General features: G+C 45.5%; 2 protein-coding genes across 4 annotated transcripts in view; one reads left to right on the top strand and one right to left on the bottom strand.

The window, feature by feature from the left end:
• rgs9b (regulator of G protein signaling 9b) overlaps positions 1-11,881 on the bottom strand; it is a 137,750-nt gene extending 125,869 nt beyond the window's left edge. The window contains exon 1 of the mRNA XM_059948321.1: positions 11,472-11,881. The gene's annotated coding sequence lies outside the window, so the exon portion shown is untranslated. The remainder of the gene's footprint in view (positions 1-11,471) is intronic.
• A 3,666-nt stretch (positions 11,882-15,547) lies between these two features.
• Positions 15,548-16,680, top strand: part of arhgdia (Rho GDP dissociation inhibitor (GDI) alpha) — a 60,840-nt gene continuing 59,707 nt past the window's right edge. Inside the window, exon 1 of one of the 3 annotated variants that reach the window (XM_059948330.1) lies at positions 15,548-15,666. Coding sequence is in view for 1 of the 3 variants with exons in the window: in XM_059948329.1 (XP_059804312.1) it covers positions 16,424-16,437 (14 nt within the window). In the remaining 2 variants the exon portion in view is untranslated. Of the gene's footprint in view, positions 15,667-16,290; positions 16,454-16,680 lie in introns of those variants that run through there. The other 2 variants (XM_059948329.1, XM_059948333.1) reach the window with 2 other exon arrangements.

Consider the following 16,680-nt stretch of genomic DNA (forward strand, 5'->3'; position numbering starts at 1 on the left):
TGTGGTATGCAATATTGTACAAGCCATGACTGGCTGAGTGTTGACTTCCTTCAGTAAGGGAGGTTCTGTAAGCAGAGCATAAAAGAATCTGTTGGTGTTAAGTTGATGAGTTTGGGGTATTGGGTGCATGAGAGAGTAGCTGGCAGTGATCATGTGCGGGGTAACAGAAGGAAGGGGTTCTCCATCATGTTGGATCCGTTAGTAGGATTGAGAAATGTGTGGTCATCGACAAGTAGAGATGTTCACTGGATGTCTTAGTAATGTAGTGGTTAGTGCAATGCTTTACCGTATAGGGTAATGTAGTCAGTGGAAATGTACATCATTCACAACCATCAACATTAGGTTGGGGTTTCACTTTAAGAGGATGGTCTGACGTGATTATGTAAAGTTTTTACTGCACTTTGTGTTCAGCATTTGGAATACAATAAATGAATTGTTAAGATTTTTCTTAAACATAAAACACCTCGGCCGTTTTTATTTGCAAAAATCTACATTGGTGACCTTGATGCTCTGGGATGATTCCAGAGTTATTGAACATATCGGCCAACACAGTCACTTTGAAACTGCTGGAGTTTTGGGAGAAAAATGTCACTGCCTGGTTGGTACAAGCCAAGGCCCAATTCATGAGTTGAGAAATCACCTATGTGGTAGTGTCACTCGGTAACTCTATGGCTGTGAGAGTGGTGAGTCTACTGATCACCATAAATACTGATTGCTGAAAACTCACCTTTTACAGACGTGGACGACTGGAGTCTGAGCATAGCAAACAGTTGCTTTCCTTGCCCAGCCTTGGCAATGCTAAGCCAAAGCTAATGGACCACACGCCGTCTCTCTTGGGAAATCACCACCTTTGTCTTAGCTTTGAAGAATTCTTTATGCAGCAAATCCCTGATCAAGTTTGCATAGCCCTCGCTATGTGAAGGACAATAGGGAGTTTGCTAAAATGGCTGATAGTCTGCCCTCAGCCAGGCAGCGGGGCATCATTCCTCCTTCTCTCTCTACCTCAAGGATGCCCGGGAGCTGTGAAACTGACAATGCTGGGCTTATGTTTTAACCACGCTCGCTTTGGTATGAACGCTAGGAAGAGCAGCTGCAACAGTGCCAGCACACTGGGACATCAGAGGTCCATGGGTTCCAGCTGCCAGGGACGTCTGCTATTCATTATCGACACCCTTTCAGGGTGACACTTCCTGTGCTCAGCTGGTTGCTGTCGGCATCACTCATTGATGAGAAGGCAAAGTGCACCAAAACGCTGTTGGAGGCCGCCAGCAGCTGCAGGATCCTGACTTATGGGACAGAACAGGTGAAACTCTGCTTTAGTGGGCGATGCCACACATGGGTTTTCATCCTGGCCAAAGCGGCTAGACCTCTGCTCAGTGCAGATTTCCAGTGTGCAGAAGGACTATTTGTTGATCTTAAGAACTGCTGGCATGTCGACGTCAAGGACTTTGGGTCGTAACTCTACTCCCCAAGTAAGTTCCCCACAATGACTCTGTCAAGCGCATGGACCACTGCATATGAGTTTACTCGACCGCTGGGCAAATTCCCAAACCTCACCAAGCCCGCATTCTCCACCACAGTCGCAAAACATGGGGTTGAGCATCATATTCCCACAACTGGCCCGCCAGTCCACGCCTGCACGTGTAGGCTAGACCCAAAAAAGCTAGCAGCTGCAAAGGCTGTGTTTGCCAACATGGGAAGACTTGGCATTGTACACCAGTCAAGTAGCCCCTGGGCACCACTCCTCCATATGGTCCCCACATCCGAGGGTGGTTGCCGCCCATGTGGTGATTACCACTGACTTAACAAGGGCACCACACCTGACTGGATCATTACCCAGTCCCACACACCCAAGACTTTTCGACACGTTCAGCCAGAGAGCTATTTTTACCCATAGTCGATCTAGTTAGCGGCCACCATCAGGTTGCTGTGTGTTCATACCGTGAGCTGCCAAACTTATTCTTACCCTGTACAGTGTGCTTAAGAACGACACCGCTAATCACGTGCTTGATTGGTCAGCGGACATGACCAGGGTATTTGATGATGACAAACAAGCTCTTCCCAACGCGACCCTACTGGTGCACCCGCTGCCCAACGCACCCATAGCCATTACTACTAATGCTTTGGACAATGCTGTGGGTGCTGTGCACAAACAGCTGGTCGGAGGCATGTGGCAGCCGCTCGCCTTCTTCAGCCAGCAGCTCCGTCTCCCAGAAGGGAAGTACTGCACGTTTGACCGTGAGTTTCTCAGTCTCTATCTGGCCATCCGCCATTTTTGTTTTCTTCTAGAGGGTCGCCACTTCACAGCGATCGTTGACCACAAACTCCTCGTGCACATGATGGCCAGAATATCGGACCCTTTGTTTGCACAGCAGCAACGCAAACCGGCCTATGTATCAGAGTTCACAACTGATAGACAACCTCTCAAGGCCAGCTGCTGAGGCTATGCACATAGGGGTTGATTGTACTGGCATGGCAGCCCACCAAGCTACTGACCCAGAGGTCCAGGCTTACTGAACAGCAGTCATGTGCCTGCGGTTGGCGGACATTAAATTTGGGGAAGCTGGGGTTTCTCTCCTGTGCGATGTCTCATCTGGTTGCCCTTGCCCAGCAGTGCCCACAAACTGGAGGCAGACTGTTTTTGACTCCAGACATAGTCTCTTGCATCTCGGCTGGAAGGCCTCACAGAAACTACTGTAATTGCACTAAAGTTTGTGTGGAGTGCAAGCAAGCAGAGATTAAACATCGAGTTCAGGTACCACTGGTGCCTTTTGAGGTCCCCAAGAGATGGTTTCACCATGTAAATGTGGACCTTGTTGGTCCTCTTCCTCCCTCCTGCAGTTTCACATACCTCCTTAGCATGGTGGACTGTACCACCAGGTGGCCCGAGGTCGTCCCTCCAGCATCAACAGCTTGGGCGTTCATCAGCACTGGGTTGCTCAGTTTAGCAGCCTGTCTGATAGTTCCTCTGGCTGACTCAGCCATGATCACACTGGATGGCGGTGCTGGCTCGAAGGGCCGAATGGCCTACTCCTACACCTTTTGTCTACCGATCCCCAATTCATATCAGAACCTTGGTGTTAGGCCTCTCCACACCACGGTGTATCACCCGCAGTCCAGTGGCCCATAGGATGCGAGCAGTTTCACCGCCCCTAAAAAGCTGCTCTGAGGGCTTCTGTGACCAATGAGTGTCGGCGTGATCATCTCCCACAGATCCTGCTCGGGCTCCACGAGAGGACCTGCCACAGTTGACTGCAGAGTAGATATTCGGGCAGCCGTTACAAGTGCCAGGTGATTTCATTCCAGATGCCACGACCGCCCTGTTGGGCTCTCAACAGTGTTCCACCCGCCTCAGTAACTTCAATTCCTTTTCACCTCATCTTACCTCCCATCATGGTGATCCTGTTGACCTACATTCCATCTTGTTTGTTTTCGTCTGGCATAATACATACCAACATCCTCTTTGGCACCCTTATTCATGGGGAGAAAATATTTTTATCACAGATAAGAGAGGTAAACCTGAACATATTTTCATTGATCGCCTTAAACTGACTCACCAAGATTCGGAGGGTTCAGCTACCATGCACCTGCCATCACGTCATGATCATGAGCATGTCACCATACCTCTGGGTGAGCCAGAGGCACCTGCGGTTACTTTGCTTGTGGAACGAAGATCCTATCAGCTTTGGATAAGCTCACAATGCCAGTTTTATTAAATTTTGGTGGGGGTGGGGGTTTCAGAGGGGGGGTCTGTGCAACTGTGCAGAGTAACATAATTGGGAGAAAGGTACATAATTCACCACCACCGACATTGAGTTGGGGCTTCACTTTAAGAGGCTGGTCTGCCATGATGATGTAATCACATAAAGATTTTTTTTACCACCCCTGTTGTTCACTTTTTGGAGTACAATAAATGAGCTGTTACAGATTTTCTTAAATATAAAATGTCTTCACCATTTTTATAATAGCACTAGTCGCTAAGGTTCAATTCCCGCCGCTGTCTGTAAGGTGGTTGTACATTCTACCTGTAAACACATGGATTTCCTCCAGGTAAACTGGGAGCGAAAATGATGATTTTGAGCGGAATAACATTTGGACAGTGATTTCAGACCTTGGTAGCAAACCCATGTGAGTAAGAGTTTAAAGTCTGTTGGACAGGGTTGGCGACCAGTTCATTGGAGTATTGGAATAATAGCTGTGCTAATCCAAGGATACATTAACAGAGTGGAAATATGGAGTTTAGAAGACCATGGGGCCTAATGACGACTCCTTTGCTTGCATCTTCGGAAACAGCTCTATTTCAATCTTCAATATCAATATTTTTCCCTTTCAGGGTTCTTTTGAAGACCCTGACCTGGAGTTACACACTGATTTTGGTTCTTTGTCGGAATGGGAACTGCTCTTGGGGTCTCACCACTGGCCGTTATTTGATATACCAAGGACACAGCCTCACCTTCAGAGTTTCAGGATTTCATGGCCTGGAGGCAGGTGGACTCCAGGTCAGTGCCTCTGCAGGAAACTGGTGTGCTGTGGGAGATGGAAGATCTCTCGCTGTGTGCCCAGAGACCTGAGTTCTTTGGGTACAGAGCTTGGAAAAAGTGATGCAACGGACTTTTAACATCGTAAATCAGCAAGTTGTTTGTTACGTCTCCCCTCTCACTGTGAAGCAAAGACACCCCTTTTTCCCTTATTAGGGAGAGAGAGAGAGAGAGCCTGTGGTATGTCAAATTATCAGGTGAACGAGTATCTTTGGGGTACTGCAAGTCTGTGTATTTATTGATGCTTTGCTGCATGCTTGAGTGCTTAGTTGGGGGGACTGATGCTTTTTTTGCTGGTGGGGAGATAGATATCATTGCTTTGCTGCTGCTTATGTGTGGCAGGGGGGAGCTCTGGGATTTTTGGGGTTCTAACACTTAACTGTCACTCATTCTCTGGGGGCACTCCTCTTTTTTTTGGATGGTTGCGAAGAAAAAGAATTTCAAGATGTATATTGTATACGCTGTTCTGACATTAAATGTACCTATTGAAACCCTTGGACTCAATTAATAAAGACAAACAGATTCTATGGATGCTGGAAATCTTGAGGAACTCATGCAAAGTAGGTCAGGATGAAGGGAACACATCACTCCTGTCGTAACTACTCTGAATTGGCTTCCTGTAACTTTTAGAGTGATTTTAAAGTTCCCTTACTTGTTTTCAAAGCTCTCAATGGTCTGGGACTGGAGTACATCACAGAATCGTTCTCATTTTATAATCCTGCTCGAGCGCTCAAGTTTTCTTCCACTGGTCTCTTAAACTTACACAATCTCCTTCAATAGATAATTGGCAGGTCAGCTTTTCTGAACTACGCTCCTAAACTGTGGAACTCAGTTCCTAAAACCATAAGGATGCAGACTCAGTTGATGCTTTTAAACATCAGCTCAAAACCTATTGATTTAACCTTGCTTTTAACCAACATCTTTTTATCTTTTATTTTTATGTTTGCACTTTAGCCCATTGTAAATCATTTTGAAATACATTGTCTGTACGACAAGTGCTCTATAAATAAGTTATTAGTGTTATCTATGGAGAGGAATAAACAGTTGACATTTCAGGCTGAGATCTTCATTCAGAACTGGAAAGGAAGCCAGAACAAGAAGGCGGGGGAGGGAGGAGTACAGCCAGAAGGTGGTAGGCGAAATGAGGTGAGGGGGAATGTGCAGAAGGGCCTTGTACTCTTTTATCGTCATCAGAGAGGAAACACAGGAGCCTGAAGACACACATTCAATATTCTAGGAACAGCTTCTTCCCCTCTGAGATCAGATTTCTGAATAGACAATAAACCCATGAACATTACCTCACTATTTTTGATCTCTTTCTGCAATGTTTTTGTTTTTTTATATTTATCATTAAAATTTATTGTATATTTTATATATTTCTCTGTACTGCTGCTGCTGCAAAACAACAAACTTGGTGACGTTCTGTATGTCAGTGATAATAAACCCGAGTCCCATTCTAATTAATTGCTTGTGATGGCCAGGTCTCTGGAGCTGGCTGAACAAGTGCCAGGAATGAGCCACTGCTGTGCAGAAAGCAGCAAGAGTTTTTATCATCTCACTGTTCCCGCTCTTCGTTAGTCAGAGTCTAACAATCCACCAATCAGAAATCAGTATGTGCTGTGTTCTTAGAGCTAAGACTACAGTGAGGATACAGCTCAGAACTGATCACAGGGTTTGCATGGATAAGCTATGCAATGTATTGGCAAAGAGGCACTGATCAAGCAGCAGATAACTGTATTCAATTGTTATCAGCCTGTGCCAGTGAGCAGGAAGGCTATGGGTTCAAATTCCATTCTGTACTGGAGCTCACTAGGAGCTCCGATCCAACTGCAATGCTGAGAGTGAGGGTCGTGTATCACTGCCAGAGGGGATAGAAGTTGGGAAGACCATAGACCCTAAGACATAGGAGCAGAATCAGGCCATTCAGCCTATCGTGCTGCTCTGCTATTCCTTCATGACTGATTTATTATCCCTCTCAACCTCATTCTCCTACCTTTTCCCTGTAATCTTTGGCAGCCTTACTAACCTAAAACCCATCAACCTCTGCTTTAAATATACACAATGAGTTGGCCTCCACAGTCATCTATGGCAATGAATTCCACAGATTCACCACTCTCCAGCTAAAGAAATTCCTCCTCATCTCTGTGCTAAACAGACATCCTATTCTGAGGCTGTGCTCCCTGGTCCAAGACTCACTCATTATAGGAACCATTCCCTGCACTTTCTCTCTATCTAGGCTTTTCAATATTCAATAGGTTCAATGAGATCTCCCCTCATTCTTCTACACTCCAACAAGGGCAGGCTCACAGACATCAAATGCTCCTCACACACTAACCCTTTCATTCACAGGCTCATTCTCATGGACCTCCTCCGGACTCTCTGCAATGCCAGCACATCCTTTCTTAGATAAGGGGCTGAAAATTGCCCACAATACTCCAAGTACATCCTGACCAATGCTTTGCAAAGCCTCAGGATGGGATAGATGGAAGGGGCTGAAGAAGATGGACTCTAATAGGAGATGACAGTGGACCATGGAAGAAAGGGAAGGAGAGGGGAACCTATTCCATCTAACATCTCGCAGCTCCTCCCTCACCCACACACCCTACCCCTCACCTGGTTTCACCTTTCACCTGCCAGCTTGTAGTACTACCACCCTACCTTCTTATTCTGGCTTCTGTCCCTTTCCATTCCAGTCATGACGAAGGGTCTCAGCCCAAAACATCAACTGTTGATTCATTTCCATAGACGCCGCCGGACCTGCTGAGCTCCCCCAGCATTTTGTGCATGTTGCTCAATATTTCCAGCATCTACAGAATCTCTTGTTAATACATCAACATTTTTGAATTACCATTTCAAAAAACCTTCTTTGAATTTAGTTCACCATCTGAGCTCCTTCAATCACCTGTGTAGATTTCATACCTATATCCCACAGGAGTTGATAAATGGGGATAGAAATACTTCCTGCATTCATAGAGACTAACACTCCCTCACTTGCCTGAATGGTGTTTTGTAATTAGCCGGTAATAGACTTTAATTATTTTTTACACTGTGTTCCCTTGATGATTGTTTCAATTACCTATTAACTAGATAGAGTGGCAGTGGAGAGAATGTTTCCTATAGTGGATGAGTCTAGGACCAGAGAGTACAGACTCAGGGTAGAAGGACGTCCCCTTAGAACAATGATGAGGAGGAATTTCTTCAGCCAGAGGGTGGTGAATCTGTGGAATTCATTGCCATGGACAGCTGTGGAGGCAAAATCATGGGGTATATTTAAAGCAGAGGTTAATAGATTCTTAATTAGCAAGATTTTAAAAGGTTACAGGGGAGGGGTAGGACATGAGAATGAGAGGGAAATTAAATCAGCCATGATGGAAAGGCGGAGCAGACGTAACAGGCCAAATGGCCCAATTCTGCTAAAATAGAATAACATAAGACTGAGATAGATTCCTAATTAGCATGCACTTAGTGTACCTCTTTACAACACTAGTGATCAGTGATTGGGGTTCAATTCTGCCGCTGTCTGTAAAAAGTTTGTACGTTTCTCCCCATGGCCATGTGGCTTTCTGTTGGGTGCTCCAGCTTCCTCCCGCATTCAACGACATATGGGTTAGGGTTAGGCATACGAGATGTTGACACAGGGACCACAGCAACACTTGCTGCCCTCATCCCATCCTCCATCTGTGGTGGTCATTTGTGCAAATGATATATTTCGATTTACATGCGACAAATAAAGCTAATCTTTATGAGGAAAGGCAGAGAGTGGACTTGAAGGGCGTTGGATCAGCCATGATTCTACTGAATTCTGGGACAGACTTGAGGGGCTCAATGCCCTATTCTTGTATTTTTTTCTATTCAGGGGATGTGGGCTTCACAGACTGAGTAGACACTACCCATCCTGCAAACTGCCTTTTCCAAAAGCTCCCTTCTGAAAGCATTGTATAGGACTACTAAAAAAAACTTCATGTCATCTGAAAGGTTTCTTTCCCCCAAAGACAGTTAATCTGATCAATCACTTTAGTAGGTCCCCACTGCCTCTGTCTATTACCTCAGTCACTGCATTGTAAACGCTAAAAGTATTTTCATAATGCTGTAAACTCATGCTGATATCTCTGTACATTTTATTCCTTATCTGTACTTTACTCTCTCAGAGTCTCCACCCTATCTCAGATCTTCCCTTTTGTTCTCTCTGTTCTTTCCCTTTTTATCTGTAATGCAAGTGTTGACCCATTGGGACAAAAAATGAGGAGAAATTTCTTCACCCAAGGGATAGTAAATTTGTAGAATTTTCTAGAGAATTGCAGCGGCTCACTGAATATATTGAGGATGGAGTTTGATAGATTCTAAGATTTAATAGGAAACAAAGGATGTGAAATTTACACAGGAAGGTAGCATTGAGCTAAAGGGTCAACGATGATCATACAGAATGATGCAGCAGACATGAGGGGCTAAATGGCCTTCTCTCACTACAACTCCCTGTGTTTTATGTTTATTTTAACATTTCTGAATTCTGACGAAAGGGCATTGACCTGAAACATTAACTCAGCTTCTCCATCACAGGTGCTGCCTGACCAGCTGAGTATCTCCAGCAATGAACTTGGGAGCCTCAGGAGGACACACTTCATCTTGGCAATCGATCAGTACTTCAAGAATTTAGTGAGAAAGTGGGATACTTAACTTTAGTTTTTGTAGTCCTCTCTGGGTGCTTCATAGCACATGTTCTTTTACAAAAGTTTCTATTCTTGTCATTGAATTGACAGTGCATTCCAAGGCAACAATTCCTACACAGTTTCACCTTTGTAGTCGTCCAAAAAAGGTTAATACTCTTGATAAAAGTAGATACATAATCGGTGGCCACCTGTTCATTAACGTAAATATCTAATCAGCCAATCATGTGGCGGCAACTCAATGCATAAAAGCATGCAGACAAGGTCAAGAGGTTCTGTTGTCATTTAGACCAAACATCAGAATAGAGAAGAAATGTGATCTAAGTGACTTTGACCCTGGAATGATTGTTGGTGCCAGATGGGGTGGTTTGAGTATCTCAGAAACTGCTGATCTCTTGGGGTTTTCCACGCACAACAGTTTCTAGAGTAGGGCATCCCAACTATTTTTTATGCCATGGACACCTACCATTAACAGAGGGGTCTGTGAACCCCAGTTCTAGAGTTTACAGAGAATGGTGCGAGAAACAAAACAATATCTAGTGACTGGCAATTCTCTGGGTGAAAACACCTTGTTAATTAGAGAGGTCAGAGGAGAATGGCCAGACTGGTTCAAACTGACAGGAAGGTGATAGTAATTCATATAACCATGCATTACAACAGTGATGTGCAGCAGACCACGTTCTGTCCTGTACCTAATAAAGTGGCCTCTCAGTGTATATCTGAGAAAACATATTTTTGATATACCAGTTAGTCAAAATCATTAACATGCATTACTCTGCAATTCTGGAACAAGAAATGATATAAATAGCTACCGTCAGATCATATACCACAGGTGGCTATTTGCATGGCCATACAGGGACTTCCATTTCACTGTATGAATCACAGTCACTTCTCAAAGACAGGCCTGAACTTCTAACCCGATCTCTGAATGTACAGATTATTGAATTCTTATAAACAATTAATTTGCTTTGAATTCATTCCCTTTTTGGGATTTGGGTGTCACTGGTATAGCCATGGAAGTTGGCTGTTCAGCAAATGTTTGCTCCTAACATAATATCACAAAAACTGATTTTAGCTGTACTTGGACCAAGTGGTGTATATGGGGAACTCATGAAGTCTAGAATAGAGGGAGGGCAGATATCTCAAAGGTTGTGAAACTGCAGGACACAGAAACTGTGAAATGAAAATAATTTTGAGAATTCTACAATTATTGCTGTATAATTTCCTGTAGTAAATTGCTCTATCTGTGTTTGAACTGATGTTGCAGTTTAATCTCACATAAAATTATCATGCAGCCCAGAGCTACTGCTTTACAGCACCAGGCTCACTCCTGAACTCCGGTCCAGTCTGTGTGGGGTTTGCACATTCAGCCCATAACCACGTGGATTTTCTCAGGGCGTTTCACATTCCTGTTATATCCCAAAGATTAGTTGGCTGTTGGGTTAAAAGGCTGCTGCTATAAGTTGCCCCCAGTGTGTAGGTGAGTGATAGACTGGAATGGGAGGAGAGTAAAATATCTGCAGGATTAGTGTTAGTGGGCGGCTGGTGGTCAGCACGGACTCGGTGGGCTAAAGGACCTGCTTCCATGCTGTATCTCTTTATGACGTGAGTGAAGAAGCAGATGTAGGAAATGGTAGAGGCTTGCAATGAAATCGTCATTTGCAGCTAAAGTGAAATAAATGTTGTACATTGGCTTGTACACAAAGCCTTTCTTCAATTCACAAGGAGTAGCCTCATCAATAGTAACTGCAGAGAGCAGTGAGCACAGCTCAACACATCAGAAAATCCAGCCTCCCCTGTATGGACCCTGTCTACACTTCTCAAGCAGCATAACCAAAGATATCCCCCCCACCCCCCACCACCAACTCAGGACATTCCCTCTTCCTTCCTCCCATTAGGCAGAAGATACAAAAGCCTGAAAATATGTACCACCAGGCTCAAGGACAGCTTCTACATCATCATTAAAAGACCGTTAAATAGTTCATAGTATGATAAATTGGGCTTTTGATCTCACAGTCTACCTCATCATGATTTCACACCTTATTTCTTACCTGCACTGCATTTTATCTGTGGCTGTTACACTTCATTCTCTGTTCTATTGGTGCTTTATCTTGCTATCACTGAGTTCAGCTCCGTGCCTTATGGTAAGCTTACCTGTATAATGGGACATATTTCAGCCAACGTCTCAACAAGCTCCCACAGATAACAATGACCACATATTCTGAGGCACACCTTTTGTCCTAACCACAGCATTAATATCTGGACTTACCCTGGATTCCCCACAGAGGCCCCAGTTTCAGACGGCATTGGTCCAAGTCAGCAGTAGCACATTGCGCTGCTGAGTCCCACAATCTCTCAGACGGAGGAAATCTACTCACTGCGGATTAAACTTTGTACCGCCCTGTACCTATTCCAATAAATAGAAATGTAAGCAGTTAAACTGTGATCATTTAAGTTATTTTCAACTATTTTAACTGGTTCAAAGTTGAGTTTTTCTGACTTTGATTCCTCTATATCATCTCCTAACAGCGACTCCTTTGCTTGCATCTTCAGATCAGCTCTATTTCTATCTTTAATATCTCTATTTTTCCCTTTAAGGGTTCTTTTGAAGACCCTGAACTGGAGTTACACACTGATCAGTTCTTTGTGGGAATGGGACCCGCTCTCGGGCTCTCATGACTGGCCTAGAAGATTGGCTTGCCTTCAGACCAAGGACGTGCCTTCAGAGGCCAGTGGACTTGAAGTCAGTGCTGCAGTCTGGTGTGTCGTGGGAGTACATGGAAGATTGAAAGCAGCAAGTTGGCTGCTGGCTGTGTTCCCAGAGACCTGGGTTCTTTGGGCACAGAGCTCAGATAAAGCAACTCAACAGACTTTCAACTCCATAAATCAGTGAGTTGATTGTCATGTCTCCCTTCTTGGGACTGGGGACATCTTTTTTTCCTTTATTAGGGAGAGAGAGAGCCTGTGATATGTCAAAGTAGCAGGTGAACGAGTTGATGTTGGGGTACTCCAAGTCTGTGTCTTTATTGGTACTTTGCCACATGCTTGAGTAGTGGTGGGGGGATGCCGACGTTTTTTTTTGCTGGTGGGGGAGGGGGTATCATTGCTTTGCTGCTGCTCATGCTTGACAGCAGGGAACAGGGGGGCTTTGGGGTTCTAACATTGAACTGTCATTCATTCTTTGGGGCACTGCTCTGTTGTCGTGGATGGTTGCGAAGAAAAAGAATTACAGGATGTGTATTGTATACATTTCTCTGACATTAACTGTAACTTTGAAACATGTATGCACAGGTACAATGAAAAAAAATTACGTGTGGTTGTATCACATAAGCAGCATTCTCGAGAAAACCAAACCTAAATTATTCAACAACTCTTACAAAGTCCATTTTAGTGCAAAGTGATCAATGCGGTTATATTGTTGATAAACTGTAATGATTAGGGTTTAGCCAATTCTTAGCATCTGATAACACACACAAGATGCTGGTGGAACGCAGCAGGCTAGCAGCATCTATAGGAAGAAGCACCGTCAACGTTTCGTGCAGAGACCCTTCGTCAAGACTCGACAGTGCTTCTCCCTATAGATGCTGCCTGGCCTGCTGTGTTCCACCAGCATTTTGTGTGTGTTGGTTGAATTTCCAGCATCTGCAGATTTTCTCATGTCTTAGCATCTGATGCAATTTTTAGCTTTTATAAATGCATAAACACTTTATTCTGCACTCTGTTCTTGTTTTCCTTTTCACTGTGTAAATCTGCTGTTATAACAGAATATTCTGTATGGATGGCATGCAAAATAAAGTTTTTCATGGTACCTTTGTACATGTGACAATAGTAAAGGCAGTAAAGGGAATTACAGACACAAGAGAGGAAATGGCTAAAATTGATTGGAAAAGAACACTGGCAGGGAAGATGACAGAGCCGCAGTGGCTGAAATTTCCGGAAGGAATTTGGAAGGCACAGAATATATACATCCCAAAGAGGATGAAGTATCCCAAGAAAAGGTGACATAACCATGGCTACCAAGAGAAGTCAAAGCCAACATAAAAGCCAAAGAGATGGGATACAATAGAGCAAAGATTAATGGGAAGTTAGAGGATTCGGAGGGCCGCTGGTGGTGTAGTGGCATCAGTACCGGGTTTCAAGGTAGATGCTCCTGAGTTCAAACCAGCAGGGTCCCAATCTGGGCGGCAGCAGCAGCAGAAGAAAGGCCTGGCAATCTACTTTGGTATCTCACCACAAAAAACCTATGGTCTACGAGGTCATGAAGAGTCATACGCAACGACTGAACAACAAAAAGAGGATTGGGAAGATTTTAAAAAGCAAGAGATGACAACTAAAAGTCATTAAGGTAAAGATGGAATACGAAAGTAAGCTAACCAACAGCAGTAAAGAGAATACCAAAAATTCCTTCAGATACATAAAGTGTAAAGAGAGGTGAGAATGGATATCGGATCGCTGGAAAACAGTGCTGGAGAGGTAGTAATGGGGAAAACAAGGAAATGGCAGACAAACTGATCAAGTATTTTGCATCAGTCTTCACAGTGGAAGACGCTAGCAGTTTGGTGGAAGTTCCAGGTGTCAGGGGTCCTGAAGTGTGTGAAGTTACCATAAACAGAAAGAAGGCACTTGGGAAACTGAAAGGTCTGAAGGTAGGCAAGCCACCTGGATCCAATGGTGCATGCCTCAACGTTCTGAAAGAGCTGGCTGAAAAGATCATGAAGGAATTAGTAATGGCCTTTCAAGAATCACTAGATTCTGGAAGACTGGAAAATTGTTAATATCACTTCACACTTCAAGGAGAGAGGCAGAAGAAAGGAAACTATAGTCCAGTTAGTCTGACACCAGTGGGTGGGAAGATATTGGGAGTCAATGATTAAGGATGAGGTCTCAGGGTACTTGGAGGCACGAAATAAAATAGGCCGTATTCAGCATGGCTCCTCAAGGAAATATCTTGCCTGACAAATCTGTTGGAATACTTTAGAGAAATAACATCACCTGAAGTTGTGTACTTGGATTTTCAGAAGGCCTTTGACAAGGTGCCACACATGAGGCTGCTAAACAATCTACGAGCCCATGGTATTGCAGGAAAGATCCTAGCATGGATAAAGCAGTGGCTGATTGGCAGCAGGCAAAGAGTGAGAATAAAAGGAGCCTTTTCTGGTTGGCTGCCAGTGACTAGTGGTGTTCCACAGGGATCTGTGTTGGGGCCGATTCTTTTTATGTTAGATGGATACAAGATTGGGGCTGAGAGAGCACAAATTGGATCAGCATGATGAAATGGCAGAGCAGACTCGATGGGCTGAATGGCCCAATTCTACTCCCATGTCTTGCAATCTAAAACACTTCCCTAATATTTCCCATACCCTAAATGTCTTAATGACTCACAAAATTCAATGACCTCTATCGATCTACAGTAGCACATAATTAGAACGAAGAGGCCTTTGAGCCCGTCAGAAGTATAAGGGATAGCGCGGTAGTCTAGTAGTTAGCATAACTCTCTGCAGCTCCACTGAATTCCGAACTAAAGTTCCATGAAAGTGAGCTCACGGCCGTTAAACCAGTCATCGCTGCTGGAACCCAGAAGTTGCAGGTCACAGCCTCTGTTCAGCGCAGAGACGAGTAAACCTCGCAGAGTTCCTCGCTCTTGGACCTGAGCCCTGCCACCTCGATTTGGGCCGTACCCAACTTTCTCGACAATAAACGAATGCCAATCACTGTAAACATTCCTAAGGAGAGTGTTTCCGGTTCTCCTACCCACAGAACATCTCAACTTAGGTCAACGAATTGATTACGAAGTTCAAATAACCAGTTTTCTTTACAGTTTATCTGTTGCAATAATCTGAGCAGGAAGTTGGTTTTTTTAAAGCGTATGAAACAACCATTCCTACCAAAGAGGTATCAAGCATGGTCATTTTTGATGGTGATGGGAGTCATAGAAACTTCCAGATTCCATGAAAGAGAGATAAATAGGAGGTGCACAGGTTCAATGAAAAAAAATCTCCTTGAAGCAGCATTAGGGGCACATAGCTGCGTTCAGAAGAAACACTGAAACATAAAATATGCTCGATTTTTACAGGGGAAAAGACCATTAGAACAAAAAAATCCTAATTTAGTGCAAGGTGATCGTTGTGTGGGTTGTGGGTTACTTCAGGAACCGAATGTAATCGCTCCCCCACCCCCAATCCTGCCCACGCCGGTGCCTGAACTTGTTGCCTCGACTCTGTTGCCGCGATCTGACCCAATCCCCAAGCCCAACTCGCCCTCGACTACCGGCAGAACGGGCTCTCCCACAACCAAAGCTGGAAGGATACCTCCCTTCCTCCATGGCCGAGCGGAAGTCCCGTCCCCACCGGAAGCGGCAGCTCCTCCCCTCCCCTCGTTCCGTTCATTCGACTGTCGGAGTAGCGCTGGTGAGGTCGACCGGCTTTTCTAGCCTGAGGTTTTACGGGCGTTTCTGACTGAGCACGGTAAAGAAAGCAAAGCGGCGGTTGGGGGTGTGGGGGCACTGGGCTTTTTGCTCTGGCGCCACTTTGTTGGTGAGGGGTGAGGGCACCGCCGGCATGTCAGTGGAGGTGAGGAGACCGTTAATGATGAGTGGGGGAGGGGTGGAAGAGAGCGCGTTCTGGTTCCTTCACCACCCCAAGTCTCTTCGGCTGTCCAACCTGGAGCGCGTTCTGGTTCCTGCGGCTTCCCGAATCCCTTCGGTTGCCCAAGGCTGGAGCGCGCGGGGCTCCTTCGGCATCCCGAGTCCCTTCGGCTGTCCCACCCGGAGCGCGCAGGGGCTCCTTCGGCATCCCGAGTCCCTTCGGCTGTCCCACCCGGAGCGCGCAGGGGCTCCTTCGGCATCCCGAGTCCCTTCGGCTGTCCCACCCGGAGCGCGCAGGGGCTCCTTCGGCATCCCGAGTCCCTTCGGCTGTCCCACCCGGAGCGCGCAGGGCTCCTTCGGCATCCCGAGTCCCTTCGGTTGTCCCACCCGGAGCGCGCGGGGCTCCTTCGGCATCCCGAGTCCCTTCGGTTGTCCCACCCGGAGCGCGCGGGGCTCCTTCGGCATCCCGAGTCCCTTCGGTTGTCCCACCCGGAGCGCGCGGGGCTCCTTCGGCATCCCGAGTCCCTTCGGCTGTCCCACCCGGAGCGCGCGGTGCTCCTTCGGTTCTCGCAGACTGGGGCTTCTTCACATTTGTAAAAGTACGGAAGTCAGGACACAACCCGCTCTAGTGGGAGTAAATGGTTGGACGGAGGTGTGGAAGTATTTTAGTAAGATCTGCGCAGTATCTAAAAGCTATCTTTATAACCGATTTTAATTAACCAGAATTAAGGCGACTCACTTCCTGGTTTGCAATTTTGGAAAAAAAACTAATGTGTAATAACCATTCTAAGGTTAATAAGTAATATCTGTAGCAACCCTTGGGGTATTACTACCTGAGCTGTATTATTAAACACTGATTTAGTTGGCAGTTTTAAATTAAGTAGCAGTCGTGCAG

The sequence above is a fragment of the Hypanus sabinus genome, chromosome 23, assembly GCF_030144855.1.
Source record: "Hypanus sabinus isolate sHypSab1 chromosome 23, sHypSab1.hap1, whole genome shotgun sequence".
NCBI lineage: Eukaryota > Metazoa > Chordata > Chondrichthyes > Myliobatiformes > Dasyatidae > Hypanus > Hypanus sabinus.